The sequence below is a fragment of the Mirounga angustirostris genome, unplaced genomic scaffold (assembly GCF_029215605.1).
Source record: "Mirounga angustirostris isolate CCGP_5_RB_7025 unplaced genomic scaffold, mMirAng1.0.hap1 SCAF_9, whole genome shotgun sequence".
Classification (NCBI taxonomy): domain Eukaryota; kingdom Metazoa; phylum Chordata; class Mammalia; order Carnivora; family Phocidae; genus Mirounga; species Mirounga angustirostris.
The window spans coordinates 133,642,324-133,664,693 of record NW_026991717.1 but is presented as its reverse complement, the minus strand read 5'-3'; the positions used below and the strand labels follow the sequence as shown (position 1 = coordinate 133,664,693).

Here is a 22,370-nt window from a genome sequence, read left to right as displayed (position 1 = left end):
AATTCCTACTAACTTGGTCCACCACAAACTGGTACTAGCTAAGTTCAGCTTGATGCTGAAGCTGGCCATTCTTCGATTACTTCTTGTCGACACCCTACTGCTTTCCTCTGTGAGCTTATTCCATACTTTTTTCCATGTTCCTTGAGCTCCCAACCTAATCTCTATCCTCCTACCTCTCAGGAAAAGACATCAGGACACACTACTCTTAAGGTTTAGTAATGAGCTCCCCTTGACACTTCATTTCTCTTTTCCCCAAAATATATCTCCTTTCAAAGAAAAGAGCATCCTTCCTCTCTTCCACCCACCCTTCATTCTTGATCACATAGTCTTGCCTTCCAGGACCTAGTTCTACCAGCTACTCCCCTTTCTCTGATCCCTTGCACTGACCATAAATATTTTCAGATCTTTATCCTAAAAATCCTTGACATCCACTCCTTTTCCCCTCTAAATATCTGATCTCTCCCTTACTTTTCTAATAAACTTCTCAGAAGAAAGTTCTGTGTTATACCTTGACATTCCCAAAGCCCTTGCAACATGCTCTTTACGCTCCCTTAAATGTGGGTGGTCCCTAAGGGTCTCTCCTTCTCCATACTTACGCTATTAAAGTACAACTCTGACCCTGTTTATTGTTTTAAGATCTTCCATAGGTCTCCAAACATCATTAAGTGAAGTCCCTATCTTTGAGGCCCTTTACACTTGGGCCCCACCCTACTTCTCTAGCTTCATTTTCCATTACTCCCCTAAGATCATCCCATGCAGCAAAAAATAAAACCTTGGTATCACCTAAGTATGCCCTACTTACTTCTTGTCCCTCCCTTCTAACTCTGCCATCTTTACTCTTGACATTCTCACTTTCAACAAAATGTTCTGCCCATCTCAAATGTCCACCTGTTAAAATTTTATCATCCTCTCAATGCTCATCCCAATGGTATCTGCTCCTGAGACCTTCTCTAGTAATCCAGAAATGACCTCTCCCACCTCCGAACTATACGAAACAGTCATCCATCACACATCCCTCGGATTGACAATGACTCACGTATACACAGGGTGACCAAGTATCTTAGTTTATCCAAGATCTTGGTCTACATTATACTAATTATTTGAGGTTATTATGAAGATCACCCCTTCTTTACTCTCAAAAGTTAACAATGTGAAGAATAAATTATGTGGTCACCTTCTGTATAAATAGCATTCACCCCCTTCCAAACTAGATTGCAAATTCCCAAAGTGCCTAGAATAATAACATACATAGCAAACCCCCAATAATATCTGTTGAATGAATGAATGAACAAAGGAACAAAATGAGTGAAAAGACAGATAGAGCCTCAAGTCTGTTTTGTCACCAAGTTAACCTAAGCCAACCTCTTCTTTCTTCTCATCACCTCATCCACTTACATTTAAACGAAGATAATATTTTTCTGACTTACTTCTAGGAAGACTCTAACAGTTATTTTAAGTCATTGTCTTCTCAGGAAGAAAAACTCTATATAAATCCAGGGCAATATTTTATTATTTTTCTCAAAATACTTCAGCAGTCTCTAAAAATACTTTATCAGACAAAAATGTGGAGAGATTTTTGATGTCTATTAGCAGTTTTATTTCAAGTAAGAAATTGAGTAAGTCTTTCGTACTAATATTGTACTAGATGATACTATGTAAATAGTGACTTAGTACCTGTTGACATTTTCCTAGGGGACACTATACTCTTAAGCCACCCAACAACTGATGACCAAATAACCATTATTTTGCTTTTTCTATTTCTACAGTGTCTAGCAAAGAAAATTACTATTCCTCATGTTGACATACTTAAACATTAGACTCAGTAAAAGAAATAAAAGTTATTCCCATAGGCGATTCGGCTGTCCTGGCTAAGAGAAATGGCCCAAATGAGTTGGTGAATCTTGTCCTAACTTTGATTTTCACAGCTAAAGCCTAAAATATAAACAACAACAACAGCAACAAAAATCTGCTAGGAAGACATACCTTGCAATCAACATATGATCCTGAATGTAGGCTAAAAATTGAGGATGGTCTTTTCTAGCAATGTATAAACACTCTCCATGTAGACAGAGAATCTTCAGGCAATTGAGCATATTAAAAAGAATGTCTGGCTCTTCAAACTTCGCCATTTCCTACGCAAAGAACCACATGGTTACTACTGAGTTAATCTAAAATAGCAATGCTACCACATCAAACATTTAAATATCTCAAAAAATATACCTGGAAAATGGTGTATATTAGTCTCAAAGTTACTGGAAGCTGTTGGTAGCAAAACTTTCTCTCAGTGTCATTCTTTATTGCTGGGAAGAAATAATTACATGAAGGTTAGCATAGCTCCTCCTTTTTCCCACCACTCATGACCTGATCAAGACCATAAAACCAAGAGGACTGAAAATAAATATATGATATATTAAAAGGCATTTTGTGTAATGTTTTTATTTGCTCTCCAAGGTGGCATATAGCCCTTCTATGATGCCCATGCAGGAAACCTTCTAGATTCAGGGCTCTCAAATTCCATGTAGCCCACCATATATATTCAGATGTCCTTGGCTCCCTGAAGCAAACCCTATGCTCCCAAGGGCAGCGAGTTCTGCTGCCACCTGGAAGGGCCTGGTGCCCGGCTAGGTAACGCCTTCCTTACTGAAAGGGAGAGAAGAAGGTTTTAAGGAGATGTATTCAAGTTGTATTAGCACCTAAGGAGAAATTTACCCCATGGACTCATGCCAAAGGGAGTACCTGAAAGAAGTTAGGCATATTCAAATCAGAACAATTACTCGGCTTTAATCTTCTTGTGAGTCTCTCTAATACCTTTGCCCCTACAGGTGGGATGGCAGTATATAGTACCTGAGGCACGCTAGAGAAAAGAATTCACAAGTTAGCCAGATGTAGACACTAGTGTAAAACGTTTTCAAATCACCATTCTAAGTTTTGGCAATCCCTGGAACCAGAGACAACGGGAGTCAAACTCTCTTGGTGTATATATTAAACAGTTCATTGGTGATCTTCCGCTTTCATGTATTTTAAACACTTGTTACCAGCCCTCGAATCTATTTTTTCTACTGTGAGGGTTTTAAAAGTATTTTTAGTGGAGGATATATCTGACAGCTATCAAGAAATAGGTGCCAGGCCACAAAATGCAGAAACAGGAAATAGTCTGAAAGGAAGGAGGAATCACAGAACACGTGTCGATTGAACACGTTTGCTCTGACAGAGGAGTTCAAGACCACAGCCTGAAGGCCCACAGAGCAGAAGCAGGACTGGGCTCAGAGCAGTAGGGAAGCTGGTCTTGGAGGAAAATTAAGGGAGGCTTCCCTGAGGAGACAATTTATAACTGTGACCTGCAAGACAGCGGGGAATAAAAGCAGGAAAGTGGACCAGAGGCTGTGACAGGAGCCCGAAGAAGTGTTTGAGGGAGATGAACAGAGCAAACGTTTAAGCAAGAAAAAGAGTCATTCATAAAAAGAAATTGCTTAATTTTAACCACTGTTCATATAAAATGTTACGAATAAATAAAAGAAGAAGAAGATAGCAAGAAGGGAAAAATGAAGGGGGGGAAATCAGAGGGGGAGACGAACCATGAGAGACTATGGACTCTGAGAAACAAACAGAGGGTTCTAGAGGGGAGAGGGGTGGGGGGATGGGTTATCCTGGTGATGGGTGTTAAAGAGGGCACATTCTGCATGGAGCACTGGGGGTTATACGCAAACAATGAATCATGGAACACTACATCAAAAACTAATGATGTAATGTATGGTGATTAGCATAACACAATAAAAAAAAAGAATTAAATAAATAAATAAATAAAAGTGCCAGTTAAGTGATTTGTGTGCCATGTTGGGTTTAAAAGATATATTTGTATACAAAGAGTACAGGTTATTGGATCCTAAGTGACATCCTTGCATCCTTTAGGCATTAATGCCTGACAGAAAGAAGCCCTAGGCCCAGGTTTCAGGACACCTGGGTTCTAGTCTCAATCCTGGATTGATATCTGGATTTCTAATTCCCAGATCTCTGCCCCAGATATACCCAGAATTGGGGGTGGTGGGTGGAGCTCATTCATTCTGTGTTTCAACTCCTCAGACGATCCTGATGCTCCATCAGGGCCGCACGTAAGCCTAAAGCATAAATTAGGAATGAGGACTACAAGCTATATGACCACGGGCACGTTTCACCCACCTGGGATGTATTTTCCTCATCTGCAAAGTGAGAAGGCTGAATTAGATCAGCAGGTTTCCAAGTTTTTTCCTATGGACGATTTTGTTTAAAGAAACTCACTTAGAACTCCAACGTATGAAATAGAGCAGGTCAGCACACTCAGGGTAAAGCAGGGTGGGCAGCCTGGGCTGCTCATTAGGACTTGCCCCTGTCTCCCCACCATTTGCCACTCCAAATAAGGAAGGTCCAAAGGAAACAACATAGAGTGTGTACAACTCCAAGGACATGCTGAGAACCAATGAAACAGGTCATCTCAGGTGTTCTTTCAATTTCTAGGTTTCCGTGGTTCTAAACAGAGTGATCCGAGATATTCATACTCAGCTGATCATGTGTACAATTCATGCAGAAGCAGTTAGTTCTGACCAAGCATTTCATATGAATGAGACTAATGTCTCATTCAGACCAAGGTCTGAATGAGACACCCCCAGGGCTATAACGGACCTCACACAAAAGTCACTTAACAATGTTTGCTATTCCCTGAAGGAATGACAGAAAGCCCATGACTCCCAAACTTTGGTTCTGGGGGTGGGCCACCTGGTTCAGGGTAGTGGAAGCAGGAAGATGAAAAATGAGTCCTATTTACTCCAGGTCCTGTACAAATTCCCAAAGTGCCACAGTGCAGATCTGGAAATCAAGCTTTCCCCAAGGCACATGGGGTCACATGTCAAATCCCCCAAACTCCTTCAGACCGTGAAGAGCTAGAGTATGATTCCAAGCCTGCCTGCCATTCTGCAGTCCCCAGGTAGCCCACACACAGCCTGCAAGCAAACTAGAGAGAGGCCGTCCTTCCTCCGGCTCTGTGCGAAGCCGACCAGCCTGGGAGCACAAAGTGTGCAGCTATACACAGTGAGCCCGTCCAGAGTCCTGGCCAAGCACCGGGGTCACAGAAGCTGCATGAGCTCCAGTTCCATCGGCTCTATCCCAAAACACTCCGCCATGGCCAAATGCCCTAAGTGGCTGTTGAGAGTGAAAGCACCCTCCGCTCAGTCATCCAGCCTTGGTACATACATAGCTGCTTCTCCACGAGAACCTGCTACACCGTAAGTAGGAAGGTACTGCTCACACGGTGGGTTCTGTTGATAAGAAGTTTGAATTTTAACACCTGCTGCCAAGAAAGCAGCTCAGTGACTTTGCTCTACTTGAAACACATCCTGGATCTGTTCACTTCATGACCTGAGAGGAAATGGTTCATTTGCACCAGTCTCCACTGGAGAAGCCAAGCCTAGACTTGCCTAAGTCGACAGTAATCTTAAAAAACCAGGGTTCTGAACATCAGAACTGTGCTAACTGGGGTATGCCAGAGTTCACCCACCAGCATGTTCCGTGGGCTCGGTGCAATCGCCTGGGTTCTCCCCATGCTTGGATGCTGGATTCTCCTCCTCCTCACCTTCAGGGCCTATGATAAACTCTGGTCTGGAAGAAAGGAGGCTATCCTCAAGGCTGTCTGTGGGCTCCTGAAACAAAGAGAACAAGCAGCCAGGTGAGCAGCCCGCTGGGGATGTACAGAATGGTTTTGCTCAGTTCCATGAAGATCCACTGAGTGCCTGCTGTGTCCCAGCCCTGTGCTGAGCCCTGAAGGACAAAGACACCTGCCTCAGAACAAATGTGAGCTCACTTCCATAATAATTAAAGGGACTTTGGATCAGCTGTTACTAAAACAATTTCATTCCCTTGAAATAAATATGGAAAAATCTCAAAAACATTAAATCGTCCTAGGCCCACTTTCCCTGTGATCATGTCCCACTCACCAAGTGATTCCAATCCGTGCACATTTTGTTCAGTAACAGTACTTAACTGGCAGGGAATAATACGGGGTTCACAGCAATAACTTAAGACACACACACTGGTAGTCCTGGAGACGTCAAATTTTTAGGAGCAAGAAATCGCTATAACATGCGTTAAAGAAAGCTAGGTATGGCAAGCCAAGTGTCCCTCGACACATGAACAGAGAGACAAGATGTGTTACATACATGCAGTAAAACATGAGTCAGCCTTACAAAGGAAGGAAGTCTGACACCTGCTATGTGAGTGAACCTTTAGGACACGGTGCTAAGTGAAACAAGCCAGTCATAAAAAGGACAATTATTGCATGATTCCAGATATATGAGGTCACTACCGTAGACAAATTCAAAGATGCCGAAAGTAGAATGGAGCTGTCCAGCAGCTCAGGGGAGGGGGGAACCAGGAGGTTCTTGTTTAGTGGGTACAGAATTTCAGTTTTGCAAGATGACAAAGTTCTGGAGATGGGCTGCACCACGTGACTATACTAAACACGATACATTTATGGACAATACATGTCAGATATAATACATATGTATAAAACCAGCAGCAGAAATAGGTGAAATTGGGAAGCACTGGTTATGGCTGCCATTTAAAATATCCATCTCCAGTTAAGCTCCAATTCCAGCCTTTTTCTTTCCTTCAAGTACCACTTCAAATATCCTCTTCTAAAAATCATACTCTTTTAGCTAACACTTTAGCCAGTACACGTTTTTTTCAAGAATTATTTGACAGCCAGCTCAACACTGATGGAGTGCCAGAGGGACACCCACAAGAAAACCAGTGCTTAGCATGGAGGATACGAGGGCCCTGAAGAATATCTCTGCCAACTTCACAGTTTTGCGAAGCCTGACTCTGTCCCTAGGTCACTCATGAGCAAGGCACTAAATCAAATTCTAAAGTGAGTTTCATGAAATTCGCTACGGTAAAAAGTTCCCTGCTGTGTACTGACTCTTCGATAACCCACGGGGCTAGAATCATCCTCCCAGGTGGCAGGGACTGGTGTCGCCCATCCTGTCCCCAGCCTGTCCCAGGAAGAGAACTGAAGAGCGAAGGGGGCTGACCCACACAGTGGAGACCACCCAGAAGTTTGGAATGTTCTACGGCATAGCCCTCTTTTATTGATGAGCATCTATCTCTCCCATAAACCTTTGGGAGAGGAAAACAGAATCCTTCAGCTTCACTTCCAAATGTGTTATTTTCAGCCCACGACAAGTGTCCAAAGCATCATGCACACGGGAGATTGTTTTGATGATTCAGTTTCTCTATACTTATGCTTCCTTCTCTCCCTGTTTCCCAGGATGGTGCTGGGAAAACGGACACAATACAGAAAGCCTGCTGGGGACAGGGCAGGGGTCGGGGCATCTGCCTCCATCCTCTTCACCCTCTCACTCCCTCCCTGAAACAGAAGTCTGTACTTGGCACAGCCACATCCTCAGCTGATTCTGTTCTTAAGCCACATGCTACTGGAATCCACGATTACTCTCATCCCCAGTGGCACAGAGGACCCTCCATCTCAGGATCCCCAGGCACATTTCAGTCTTATATTTTTCCTCTCTTCTCCTGACATGATCAGCTACTCCTTCCTTTTCTAAACTGCCTCCTCCCTTGGTTTTGGAGTTCTTGCTCTCCCTTGGTTTTTCCCGTGTGTCTCTGGCCTCTTCTCAATTCATTTCTAAGTCTTCAGTTCCCCTGTTTTCCCTCTTAAGAGCTGGTCCTTCCCAGAATACTAGCCATGGCTAGCTAGCATTTCTCTTCTCATTCCACACATCCCAGCACAATATGCTGGCAGCTCCAAACTTTTATTTGACCTTCCTCCAAAAAATCAGATCCACATAGCTGACGGGGCATGACAACCCCCACCTGGATATCTAAAAGGCATCTCAACCCGCTATGTCTGACTGTGCCTGCATCATACCCACTCCTACCAAAAAAATCACTTCTACTACTGTAATGCTCTTCTATAAATGGCAATGTTATCAGCTCCCAAGCCAGAAAACATGGGTTTGCCCTCCACTTTTCCATACCTCAATGCCAGCTAAACACCAACCGCAGCTGACTGTCTTGCCTAAAAATCCGCCAGGCCTGCCCCTTCTCTGATTCCCACCACCATTGCCTTAATTCAGACTTCCCCATTTCCTGAGTGACCACATTAGCCTTCTTGACTAGATGCCTGTCCCCAGGGTCCAAATCCTCCAAATCCTCTTTTCTCCAATTCATCAAATTGCATCACCACCCTGATTAAATTCTTCAGGATCCCCCATTCACCAAGACAAAACCCAAACTTCTGAGTCTGGCAGACAGAGCCCTTAATGAATGGGAAAATAAGACGAAGTCTGTCTTGCTTGACCCAGGTTTCACTGTCTTCCCATCCTGCTCACTGCGCTAGCAACATTCAACTGCTTCCAGTTTCCTGAGCGTATCATTCCCTGCTTTCCCCTGGATCATTTACACAGAGTTTTCTGGGTCTCCAAAGTTCTTTTCCCCTCCGCCTTCATTTCACTAACTCCATTCCTTCAAATATGAGCCCAGGAGCTCTCTCCTTCCCATCACACCTCCAAGCTGGATCTGCAGTCCCTCTTCTGCCCCCATTGCTCCCTTGCCCAGATCTCTCCCATCACACTCATCACGTTAACAGTTTTTCATTTACTTAGACATCTCCCTGATTAGACGCTAAGCATCTTGATTTTAATTTGTTTTTACATCATCCAGGACTATGACTGTTTTGTAGTGAAGTTACCCAATGCTGAAAGACCACAGTCCAGGGAGGTTACTTTGCAACATGTAGGACAAGTGAGTTTAGTAGGCAGAAAGGTATTTAAAAACTGAAGAAACACTTTACTGCATGTATGTTATACCTCAAGAAAATTTTTTTAAGAAGTCACTTTCTACTTATGGGGCACCTGGGTGGTTCAGTCGGGTAAGCAGCTAACTTTGGCTCAGGTCATGATCTCCAGGTCCTGGGATTGAGCCCTGCGTCGGGCTCTGCACTCAACAGGATTCTGTTTCTCCCTCTCCCTCTGCCCTTCTCCCCCTGCTCGTACTTCCTCTCTCAAATAAATAAAATCTTGAGAAAAAAAAAGTCACTTTCTACTTAGATAAACATTAGGGGAAAGGAAAAAATAGAGAAGATAGCAAACACTGGCCCAAATAATTCAGATTCACCTCCCTTTGATGGCGTGAGGGTTTTTGGTGATATGTGTTATGTGTCTTAAATGAAAACTGGCTAAAAAGGGAATGAATAATGTATGGAGTAGCTAATGTGTGCCACATAGTAGTTGTTCCCTACTGAAACCATTTTCTTGAAAAGCAGAAAATACAATGAAGCCTTTACTTGTTGTTGATGAAGTCAATGGGTTTTACAAACTGGAATTACCTAGGAATTCTTGATATCTGTCTCCAATCTACTTACTTGATATTTGATATGTACATTTTGTAGTATTCACTGCTATCTGAACTTTGTAATAAAAGTTATTTCAAGAATACCATCAATGGCACATGCACCCCAATGTTTATAGCAGCAATGTCCACGATAGTCAAACTATGGAAAGAGCCTAGATGTCCATCAACAGTTGAATGGATAAAGAAGATGTGGTATATATATCCAATGGAGCCATCAAAAAAATGAAATCTTGCCATTTGCAACGACGTGGATGGAACTAGAGGGTATTATGCTAGGTGAAATAAGTCAATCAGAGAAAGACAAGTATCATATGATCTCACTGATATGAGGAGTTTGAGAAATAAGACAGAGGATCATAGGAGAAGGGAAGGAAAAATGAAACAAGATGAAACCAGACAGGGAGACAAACCATAAGAGACTCTTAATCTCAGGAAACAAACTGAGGGTTGCTGGAGTGGAGGGGGATGGGAGGGATGGGGTGGCTGGGTGATGGACATTGGGGAGGGTAGGTATTATGGTGAGTGCTGTGAATTGCATAAGCCTGATGAATCACAGACCTGTACCCATGAAACAAATAATACATTATATGTTAATTTAAAAAAATAAAAAGGCATTTAAAAAAATGAATACCATCAATGCTTTGTATTTATGAAAATTATATGAATGGATGTGCCACAACCCTAACTCAAGACTCATGAATTCTGTATAATGTAGCTCCAGCTCATATCCCTTTCTAGGAGCATTAGTTGGTAGAAGGAACAGGAAAACTTTCTTTTTAACAGTCTCACATATAACCCAGCATGGAGCATACAATGATATTGGAGGAAGACCCCATTATACCAGGTACTACAGTCATTATCACTATCAGATATGGGTCATCTCATTTCTTTGACTTCTTACCACCAGCCGGCTTTCTTCTTTAGGAGCCAGTCTCTCCAGGAGTTCACAAGCAAGCTGATAGCAGAGAATACTAGATTGGCATAAGTTACACTCAATTGCTTTTTCGTCCTTCTGGCAGGTGTGGGAACCCCCCCAGGGGGCTTGGAAGACATTGTTTATAATGGAAATAATGTCCTTTGATAAGCTGTGCTCTAAACCCATCGTGATCCCATCATCTTGTAACTCCATCTGAAAGACATCAAAATGAAGGCCAAAAAAAAAGAGAGAGAGAAAAGAAAAGAAGAAGGAATTTGGTCCTTTTTCCAATATTCCATTGGTATTCTAATTGGGAATAATTTTACTCTCTGACAACAACATTAAGTTATTTAAAGATAATAAGGATTATATACCATGAATATATATTATTTTCCACAGATTTTTTTAAAAGAATATAAACACAACACAAACAATGGGAATTATTTTTAAAATCACATAGGACATTTAAAAGAGAGTTGTTTGTTAAACTTATCACTTTGTGAGATTTTACACATTTAAAAAATGGTACTCCTCACCCAGTGTCCAGATCTTCGTTTCTAAATACCATTATCCATTACCCTCAAAGAGGAACAAGGGCTCCTTGGAGAAATGGCTGATTTCAAGGTTGGGGCTAGGAAAATATAAAATGAGCCTGGAACATCTTGTCATGCCAGAAATTAAGGAAGTGTTCAAAGAATGATAAGGATTATGTCAAAAGAACACAGAAGCCAGCCTGAAGGGACTCCTACTGGCCAAATATGGGACAATACGAGCATCAGAATAAAAATAATCATAGTAATAGATTTTAACTCACTGAATAAAATAAGAATTCATGAATACCTGCAGGTATAAGAAGATAAATAAATAAATATAGAGACAGGAGAGAAGGGAAACTGTTCCTTCAGTAGAATACCAACTAATAAATTAAAAGATAATGGAATTAGGAAATTATCACTTGATAACCATCATCACAATAATTGATCCAGGCATGAATCAGCCCTGGATGCTAAAACTAGTACATAAAAGTCTAATGAGAACAGGAAATCTCAGCCTGCCAGTTACTTATTAATTACAAAGGGGGAAATAGTGATTTTAGAGTAGAGAAATCTAGTAGAAATCACCTTAACCAAGTTATCACCAGTAAGGCAACATTATCATGTCATGTGCCTCCCAATATGATGCACTGAAAAGGATATAACATCACATCAGGGGCGTTACTGACAAAAAATGCTTAACCCAAATAGATCCGTAACATAGGACAAACTCAAATTGAGAGAAATTCTACAAAATATTTGGACTGCACTCTTCAAAAATGTCAAGAACATGAAAGATGAACAAAGCCTGAAGAACTGCTCTGGATTAAAGAAGACTAATGAGACAGGACAAATATTTGCAACAAGTGATGCTAGACTGTGTCCTAGATCTATACTATACATACTATACGATACGATACGATACTATATAGATATATATTATATACTATACTATAAAAATATAATTATTATGTCAATTTAAAAAGTGATTAATTTCTGTGGGTCAGACAATAGATAATAGTATTACAACAATATTAATTTCCTGATTTTGATTGATTTCCTGATTTTGTGCTTGGTCATATAAGAGAATGTCCTTATTTTTCAGGAAATACATTCTGAAGTGTTGAAGGACAAAAGGGCATCATATTGGCAACTTACCCTCACATGTTTATTTTTAAAATTCTATAATTCATACATACATATACAGATTGAGAGAGAGAGAAAGAAATATGATAACTGTTATTATCTGGACAATCTAGGGGAGGAGTATTTGGGAATTCTTTGTACATATCTTGCAACTTGTCTACAAGTCTGAAATTATTTCAGAATAAAAAGTTAAGAAATGTTCTCCTGATCAAAGACTTTTATACTTCTCTTCTGAAATTACCTTCAAAAATTGATTCATGGAATATATTTAAATCAGCCCATCACTATAGAGCTGTACTTTGCTCCTCCCAACAATAGCATTACTCAGTTAGCTCACCAAATCTGTTCAACAGAATCAATTCTAATGATGCTAGAGTGTTTCTAAAATTCACATCCATTCTCATATGTCAACATCATGGCAGATATTCATATAGTATTTTTCAGACTCTTTAGGGAATCCTGAAAGGAGTTTGCAAAATGTCTTGAGTGATGTTGCATCATTTCATAAGTATGAAGATGTCCAACACATAGCAAGAATCACTATACAACGCTTTCCCTTATTCTTCACCTCGAAACTAAAGAAAGCTCATGCTTCAGCTACCTGCTTCAGGAGAAGATCAAACATGAGGATGAAACAATTTAGATTCATTTCATCATCTTCACAATCAAAGTCAATAGTCCTTCCTCCTGGGTGTCCAAAATTCTTGAAAGGGCTACGAAATGGACTACGCATAGGACTCCGAAATGGACTCTGGAAAGGACTATGAAATGGACTCAGCATATTGTGCTGAACTCGCCGGCCAGGATCAGAGGCAACACTCACCTAGAAGAAAGAACATCAACACACATAAGTGAACTCACAGAAGCCAAAATGGCTAGATAAAATATCTGGGTCTTATGGAAGGTATTTCCAGCTGTCACACTGATTTCCTTCCTTAGTGAGTAGCATTAGTACTTCCAAATAGTATCGATCTTCTCAAAATATAAAAATAAGAAATAAAATCACTGACATTAAGGCTCATGTCTAAAAAATAAATAAATAAATAAAATAAAATCATCCGAACTTTGTGACTAATTGTCAGGTGAATAAAACATCAGCACACTGAAGAATGAAGGTAGCTGTCTTTGACATTATATTGTTCATCCCATCCACATTTCCAATTAAACTAAATTAAACTACCTAAAAACCATAACCTGAAAAATGAGACCTTACAAAAATAAAATATTATGAGATGAGTTTTTGAATCATAAGCACAAAATCTGTTTAATGTGACTGGTTAAAGAAGAACGGCATCTGGATATTATAATTATTAAACTACCATGGGTAAACAATATATGTCAAACCTATTGAACTGGTTATTGTCCAATTGCCCAATTCAAGTCCCTCACTGCCCTTCTCTGCCCTGCTCTATGCCCAAGGATGCCAAGGATAGAGTCTCTCCTGGCTTTCTTGCTAGCTGGCTTCCAGTTGGGTTGAGTTCCTGGGAGGCACCAGCAGAAGCCCTGCAGTTGAAGAAGAGAAAGGTGGAAGTATATGTCCCACCCCTGCCTGCTTTGATGCTACATCCTTGGCAGTCTCTCTATCACTCTTCCAGCCTGCCCTTCCTTAATATTTCAGCTCTCAATGGGCTCCAGGAACTCTTTCCCTGGTTCCTTCAGCCCTGGGGGCATAATGGCTTCCTACTGAGCTGTTACTGGCGTCTAGGTGCCTCACCAACACTTACTGCTCCCTTATCCTTCCCCGTAACTCTATAGGCAGAATCTCCAGGAACGTCTCTCCATTTGAACCATCTGGGATAAATTCTGTAGCAGGACAATGACTGACATATCTGTACTGTATATCACTCTGAAATCATATTTTCTCTCTTAAAAGTATCTCTAACAACCAGCAAGTTCCTTGAACACCATATTTAAGTTAAAAAAAAAAAAAGAGTACCCCATCAAGAACCAGAATACCTGGATATCGACAGTGTTCTCTATGGCAAATCACTTCAGCCCACTGAACCTCAGGTTAAGTATTGATAAAAATGAGGATAATGAGTTCTTCTCCAGCTGCCTCACACCATTCTGTGATACTGTTCATTGTGAACACACTGCACAGTAGAAGGCACCAACTAAGTCACATAATATTAAAGGTTAGAGAAGAAAGAAACAAAATATAAATGCTTGCCAGCTGGTTCCTATGAGGCAGATGAGAAAAGAAGTAATGATTAAAATCAAAAGAAAGCACTGGATGCAAACTATGATCCCATGATTTTGACATACTTCCTAATCCACAGATATCAGGTAGGAATGACAGTAGGAAAAATGGTACGGAGAGGCTGACAGGGCAAGTTGAGAATAGTCCCTGCCTACCATCACAGGACAGTGAGCCTGTCCAGAACTGATCCTTATTTGGGAAAGTCAGCACATCAACAGAAGCTCTACCAGGTGCTCCACAGAAAAATGATCAAACAGTCTCAATAATTTTCCTACACTTTGGGCCAGACTATGTTGACTTTTCTCATTCACAAAGGTACAAAGGGGTCCCAAAAACTGAGCTCAGTTGGTCCATAGTGACAGCATCACTCACAGTCACCATCAGACAATTGATCACATCTCCTCGAAACACTATAGAACAAAACATCTCAACTTCTCATCCCCAAAGTGAAGCACTCATCTACCAAATGGCTGGTAAAGAATTCTGATTCACCAGGTGACCAAAAAAGAGAAAGGAATAATATCTCAAAGCTAACTCTTTTTGTTTTCATCAAGGGTGAGAGACAGCTAATAGGTATGTGCAGGGAAAAACTCAACAATTTATTGACCACAGATTATATGAAACATAGATCAATGTTTTCTATGATTTAATGTATTTAAAAGATTAACAGAGTGAGATGGGATGAAATAGCATTTTCAGAGAAGTTTATTATGATGCTACTTTTGGAGCCCGCAGAATTGACAAAAGCTTAATAAGTAAGACAAAAACAGTTGTGGCAATAATTACCCTTCGAGCTGCAAGGTTCCCTGCCAGTTCACTGACTCTTGATTTTCTTTGATTTGCCAGTTCTTTAACAGAATTAACTCCATCAGAAAACATACTTATCAATAGTTGAAGTGGAACCATGATGTCTAACTCCGATAACACCTGGGGAAAAAAAGGCATATATCCCCCTCAAAAAAATATAAACTTTAAAACTGAAAAAAAAAAACTGCATTTCACATTTTTCCCCAAAATAAACTATTGAGCATAAGGATACTTAGCCTTATGTATATTCTATCAGCACAGCCACGCTCGATTTTTCATGCTAAAAAATCAAAGTTATTATTGAACCTTCCATCTTCCCCACTCCCCACATCCCATAAATCGCCATGTTATTTCTACTAAAACTTCTAAGTAGCTCTTGACACTGTCTCCTTTCCACAGAATAGTGCCTTAGTTCACCACCTTCATTCTGGAGTGGTGTAACCTGCATGCAATCCTCCTCCCATCCATCCCCCCCCTCTGATCTGACTGCCCCGTCTGATCTTGCTTTCTGGTGCAGGCTCAGATATCCTGCCAAAATCAAGTTACTCTCCATCTGTAATGAATTTTTGGAAATAGATGCCTCCTTCCTTCAGACAGAACTAATCCATTCCTCTTCTCTGCTTCCTTAGTTAGAACTCTGTATATACATTTATTAGAGCAATTGTCGCTTTTCGTTATATGTGACTGTTTGATACTCTCTCTCCCACTGTGAGCTCCCTGAAGAAAGGAAGTATGAAGAGAAGAGAGAAGACCATTTCTTATCCCATTTTCATCCCAGTGCCAGTGACACCACCTGGCACAGAGGAACTCTATAAATGTTTCCACAATAAATGAGTCAACTCCAATCACTATGCTGTTCACACTGTTCCCCAAATGGTTAGACCAGTGGTTTAGAACCTCCAGCTGCAGCCCCCTGTCTTCAAACCAGCACTCTGGGAAATCCCTGTCCATAAACACGCAGCTGTAATTGCTCTCGCCATGGTGAGGCCCGAGGTTGACGGCCCTGTGTGCTCACCCCAACCTAACTCAGCCTCAAGGTGTGTAACTGAGTGACAACACCTAGCCATCTGTGGAAGGCCTGGTTTTCCTAAAATGAGAAATTTTCTTACTGATATCTACCAGGGTATGAAAAGAGCCCGAAAGGGGACTTTTTAAAAAAAATGGTCCCTTTACTCTTTGTCAGTTGTGAAAAATATTGTTCCTCAGTGTAGAACCCAAAAGGCAGCCGCACAACTTGAAAAGCTTTTGGTATCACCTCCGTCTGTGATTCAGCAATGTAACAGCACCCATGGCTAATCTAAACATGGACCCTGTCCTCCTGTTTTGAAACTGCCCGAACTTTCTGCCGAGCATTCAACTCAATTTAATAAATATTTAGGAACATCCGCTAAATAAATACAAGGCATGTGCCAGATGCTGAGAGGAAAGGGGATGAAGGGAGGCATGAATTCAAACATGAAAAAGGCCTGCCTGGTCCCTGCCCTCCAGGCATTTACAATCAGGAGAAGACACAAAAATGAACTAAATATTAGACAGAATAACATTTACACAAAGAGCCCTTATGGATACTGGGGGGAAGGAATAATGAATTCGGAAGGGAAAATGGGGGTGTGAAACAGCGGCAAACTTGAGATGGGATCATTTTTGAGTTGGGCTTTAAGGATAAGCTGGATTACAAATGCAGACCGGAGAGAGAAGTATTCCAAGCAGTTGCGGGGGGAGGGCAGCAGGAGCTCCTCCCTCAGTCAGGAGCTCTCAACCTTTCCAAGTAAAGGACCTATTTAATATGACAAGATTGATCAGAATGTCCACAGACAGCTATTACACCTTTAGAATCTATTGATGGAAAAATACATAAGGACCAGAGCTATTATGAATTCAGTAACAGTATTGCATAAATTTGTATTTTATTAACCATAACTATAGCCACATATATTTGAAATATAGGTATCCATCCGTGTGGTGGGTTATTAGTCTGTAGACGGTCCTCAGCAAATATGCAAATTTATGGGCTCTTTCCAATAGCTTCCCGCTCCTCAACCCAGGGATCTCAAGTTTCCAGGCTAAGAACTATTGCCCCCAAATGATTGAAAGTATCATTTACTTACATGAAGCCACAGTAAAGCTTGTTCCTGAACAGAGGAAGGGTATCCTGTGAACCGACAACTAATAAAGCCAAACATTTCTTCCAATGAAAAAGGTAGAGGACAGAGCTCAATGTCAAACATTTTGCTGGAAAGCAGAGCCAACAGAAGTAAATGACCAATGGGCATAGATTAGGGTCTCCTGTTGCATTTTTAACTATACCTTATTTGGGGGAGCCAAACACTTTTGACTGGTCTGTGTTCTCAATGTTATTGTTATATTTCACTTTACTGTAATAGTTTATGTCATTAGAACAGATATGAAGAATTCATACAGTTGTTAATAACATTAGTGTTTATACTCCTACCAGGCTCAACAGAAGGAACTGTATTTCTAAGGAATTAGAGTTGCTTCCCAGCATCTAAGAACATTTTCCCTTTGCACTTTCCCCACTTTATCCAAATCATACTATATTTGAAAATAAGCAAACAATATGGTGTATCTATTACTCCACAGAACAAAATCTTTTCTGAACAATTCCAAGTCATCTCAGCACAATTTATAACAACTACGTTTTGCACCTTCAGATTTCTCTATAGGATTGTTAAAAAGTAAACAAGATTACACAAAATGCTTAACACAGCGCCTGGCACACATTACATGCTCAATAAATGTTAGACATCATCATAATTACGGTGACTTCATTAAACTACTTACCCACCTTAATACTTCCCTGAATTCTTTTAACTGGTTATCTGGGACTTCTGTTCTGATGGCTTCCAGCCACTCTGGCATAATACACTCCCACACAGACTGACTGATCACATTGTAGGGGATCAGGCAGAGGATTCGGTTGAGACCTTCCTTCAACTGAGTCACGGTGCTGCAGGATTTATCCCAGTAACCACCAACCTGATGGCATTTCCACAGCCACAGGAGGAAAGAGCAAAATGCACCTGTTAAGATTATACTCTAAGGACTTCCTAAAGGAAATGGGTACAGAGAAAGACCACAATCCATTACATCTAAGTCCTGGGCCAAGTATCTTCAGAGTGAGATTTGTAAGAATCTGTAAACCACCGGGATCCATTAGTTACCAAAAAAGAAATCATAGTTATAAGTAGGTCCAAATATCAACACAGACTGAATTTGAACTATTCTACTGCAGTCTTTGCAGAAAACACATGAATTAAAATTCCCAAGATTTATTCCTAACAGGAGAAGCATACTATTGAAGCATTATTATTTCTAAAGTTTGACAAACCCATTACAAAAACATGTAGTTACACCTGTGCTTCAGAGGAATATAGATTTCTACTACTGTACACTTAGCATTGAATATTTTTCATTATGGAAAATAAAGCAGAGAGCACTCTTTTTCCCTCTGCTGCATATTGTGCCACAATTTTTTTCCTAAAAATGCTCTAAGGCGGGTTGAATTCATGAACAAAAAAGACATACTTTCTACTAATTAAGATAGTATATTAACTTTCTAGTGCAGAAAAAAATTCAAATCACAAATTTGGGTTCTGTTTATAATTCCAATTTTAGATGAAGATCTTATATTCTTATTAAGCATATCAAAGTAACAAAGGCTCGACTGGTCCTGAATCTTTACCATGTAACACAAGTTTTGTGGGAACCACCTTATTTTAAATGAATCCAATTTAAATGTTTAATCATTATACCTAGAAGTCTAGGTTATTCAAAACCATTAAATCAATTCCATTTAAAGCTTAAATATCTATTTGGTATCATATTGTCCAAAATCCTAGATGACTGACTGGATATTTTCAGGAAGGGACTACATTTCTGGGATTGTCACTGTTGTTGCTAGTTACATAGACTCAGAAGAGCTAACACTGATAATGTTGACAAGGTGGCATGTATCCTTGCTGAGGTTCCTTTGGCCATGTAATTTATGGTTGAGCCACATAAAGGCCTACTGGTTTTGAGTCACATTTTGGAACAAGTATCTCCGTGGTATTCCTCAATTGTCAACAGCCAGACAATGGATCCTTTGATTTGGAAAATTATTATATTTAAAAGGATTTCTAGAGTGTTCTCACCCTAAACAAATGTCCTATTACCAATATGGGTGGATCAAATTGATAAGATAAACACACACAAAAGATCACAGCTAGCCCTAAAGACTCCCCTAGCAAAATTTAGAACGGAAATCAGATTTAGAACAAAAATTAAAATTTGCCCCCACCATGAACTCCCCTCCACCACCTCCTCTTGTGAATGACCCAGCTGGAAGCCCATATTCAGAGCCTGATAGGAGCTATTATAGAGGCCTTCCCTCTGAAATTTAATTGGGCTAAAGTGGAATGATGTACTCAGAGGGAAGGAAAACATCCTAAAGCCGTTGCCAAACAATTTATAAAAATATTACAAAGGTATACAGCTCCAAATCTATGCGTCTTAGAACATAGGAATCTTCTGTTTTCCCCCTTAGCTGGAAATCTCTCATTGATACAAAGAATTAAAATGAATGCAGTTGAGCAGGCAGGCCAGCTCCTTAATGTTATTATCAAGACTGCCATCTCATTCTTTGAAGAATTAAAAATAACTGTCCTCACCTTACTAACTGGATTTTTGCGAAAACATAATTGTAGTTCTAGAAGTATCCCAAAGCCCACCCATGCTTCTTAGCAATCCCAAAGCCTCCCCTATTCATCTCGAGATGCCTGAAGATACTATAAACAGTTAGGACATTGGAAAAGAGGCTTCCTGCACTGAAGAAACACTTCAGTAGTAACCGTCTCAGGCCTCCACCTCCTCAGGCCCACTCCTCTGAGCCCCCCTCTCCACTCAGACCTCCACCAGGACCGTCTCAAGACTTCAGACTCAGCATAAATAATGTTGTCCACCTCCCACGCCCCTCCTGCCTTGAAATGCCTGCTCATAAAAGCTCCATGCTACCAGGAGAATGTATTATTTGTCCCAGTCAAAACCTAATAGACAAATAACACCCCTGAAAACCCTCTGGGACCAGTGACTTTAAAAGCTTGCATCCTCTCCCTCCCTCTTTTGAGATGTAAATCTCCTACCACCCAGAACTATCTTCTCAAGGACCTGAGAACCACTTCTCTGAGAGGCAAACATCCATGGAAATAACTCTGGCTCTCAGCCCCACGAGTGCCTTGCTTTTACTTGTACTATTGCCTCCTATTCTAAAACAGGGAACACTTATTCCTCCTTCTGAGAAGCTCCAATTAACAATCCCCTTAGCAAACCTCCATTGCCATTGTCCTTAGCATATCCCAGCCTTCAAGAAGTTAACTTCTTGGGGCGCCTGGGTGGCTCAGTCAGTTAAGCGTCTGCCTTTGGCTCAGGTCATGATCTCAGGGTCCCGGGATCGAGCCCCAAAGTGGGCTCCCTGCTCAGCAGGGAGTCTGCTTCTCCCTCTCCCTCTGTGCTCTCTCTCCCTCTCTCACTCTCCCTCTCTCAAATAATTAAATAAAATCTTTAAAAAAAAAAAAAAGCTAACTTCTTAGCTGACTGAAATAAGTAACTGCCCAAGGTTGAAACACAGCCTTCATGAGATTACATATCAAGGCCAATAAAAAGATCTTGAAGGGCTCCCCCACGCATACTGATAAAAAGCGTTAGCCTTTACACTGAACAGGTTAACCACTTGTTCTATCTGTTAGAGACACAATTTGAATAAAAGTGAGGATGAAGAGTGCATATGAACATCAACTCTTATATAAACTAGCAAGTTTTGTTTTTAACATGACAGGCTCTGCTGTTAAGATCAACAGTTCTTCCTCAACTCATAATTGCATTACAGCCCAATAAGCCCATCGTAAGTTGGGCAAAATCATCTAACACAAAGTCTGTTTTATAATAAAGTGCTAAGTATCTCATGTAATCTGTTGAATAGTGGACTGCAAGTGAAAAACAGAATGGTTGTATGGGTGTGCAATGGTTGTCTGTGTAGCAGTTGTTTACCCCGTGATCACGTGGCTGGCTGGGAGCTCAGGCTCACTGCCCTTACCCAGCATCAAAAGAGAGAGGATCATACTGCATATCCCTAGCCCAGGAAAAGATCAAAATTCAAATTCTGAAGTAAGGTTTCTACTGAATGTGTATCACTTTTGCACCACCATTAAGTCAAAAAATCTTAAGTCAAATCATCATAAGTTGGGGACCATTTGTATTTGTGTCTGCCTATATTTTTTGCCTAGGTATATTACATATATGTGGTATTTTCTTACCTCTGAATGGTACTCACAAATCAATTTATAAAATCCATTAAAAGATCTCTATTCCAAATGAGTTTTAAAAACATAAGAGCTTATATAAATTAAATATGCCCAAAACTCTGAATATAGAGAGTAACCCAAATGTTTATCAAGTTCATGCAATTTGGGTCAATCTTTGATAAATAAGACTAAGTTAATATTGTTGGTCTAATAAAAACAGCTCTGTCTTCTGAGTTATCAGATTGTTACTGTTTTATTCTGATGCTTTCCTGAAAGCTCTTGCCATCAGCCACTAGACAGAACGCTTTGACTTCAGCAAAAAGACTGTCTCTGAGACCCACAGAAAGGACTATGACAGGCAATATGGGGTACAGGCTTCTGAGGGCATTGCATGCCACTGGCTTGAGAAAGGATTGCAGAACTCTGGTAGAGAAGCTAATAGGTTCATACAACTGCTAACCCAAGATCCAATGGAACGAAAATTAATTGCATGGGGCTGAATGAACTGATGAAGAACGATGATCATTTTTATGTTTTTGTTTTTGTTTTTTAGTTTGGAGCATTGCTGGCTCTTTACTGTTCTATTTTCTGGATATAAGGTTTTTCTTAAGCTATCTATAATTCACAACAATTTGGTAGATTACATCTTTGTAAACAACAATGAAACACTTATCTTTTTTCTCCCCCCATCAAGTCCCTCCAGGGTTCAGAAACTCTTAGTATTTTTATTTTCATGCAGAAGTTTAAGAAGGATCTGTTCTCGGGCGCCTGGGTGGCTCAGTCGTTAAGAGTCTGCCTTCGGCTCAGGTCATGATCCCAGGGTCCTGGGATCGAGTCCCACATCGGGCTCCCTGCTCAGCAGGAAGCCTGCTTCTCGCTCTCCCACTCCCCCTGCTTGTGTTCCTGCTCTCGTTATCTCGCTCTCTGTCAAATAAATAAATAAAATCTTAAAAAAAAAAAAAAAGAAGGATCTGTTCTCCTTGTATTAATTAGAACATAATTGGAAAAACTGGTTATATCACCAAGGCTTTGACTGGAGTGTCATATTTTAGAAGTATGTGCATAGAATCAGA

General features: G+C 40.5%; 1 protein-coding gene across 2 annotated transcripts in view; it reads right to left on the bottom strand.

The window, feature by feature from the left end:
• Window positions 1–22,370, bottom strand: part of UNC79 (unc-79 homolog, NALCN channel complex subunit) — a 192,848-nt gene that overhangs the window by 105,015 nt on the left and 65,463 nt on the right. For both annotated transcript variants that reach the window (XM_045901444.3, XM_045901445.3), the window contains exons 12-19: window positions 17,805–17,995; window positions 17,107–17,230; window positions 14,978–15,118; window positions 12,593–12,814; window positions 10,298–10,525; window positions 5,528–5,669; window positions 2,221–2,300; window positions 1,984–2,132 (exon numbers count right to left, since the gene is read on the bottom strand). In XM_045901444.3, coding sequence (XP_045757400.2) covers window positions 1,984–2,132; window positions 2,221–2,300; window positions 5,528–5,669; window positions 10,298–10,525; window positions 12,593–12,814; window positions 14,978–15,118; window positions 17,107–17,230; window positions 17,805–17,995 — 1,277 coding nt within the window. The remainder of the gene's footprint in view (window positions 1–1,983; window positions 2,133–2,220; window positions 2,301–5,527; window positions 5,670–10,297; window positions 10,526–12,592; window positions 12,815–14,977; window positions 15,119–17,106; window positions 17,231–17,804; window positions 17,996–22,370) is intronic.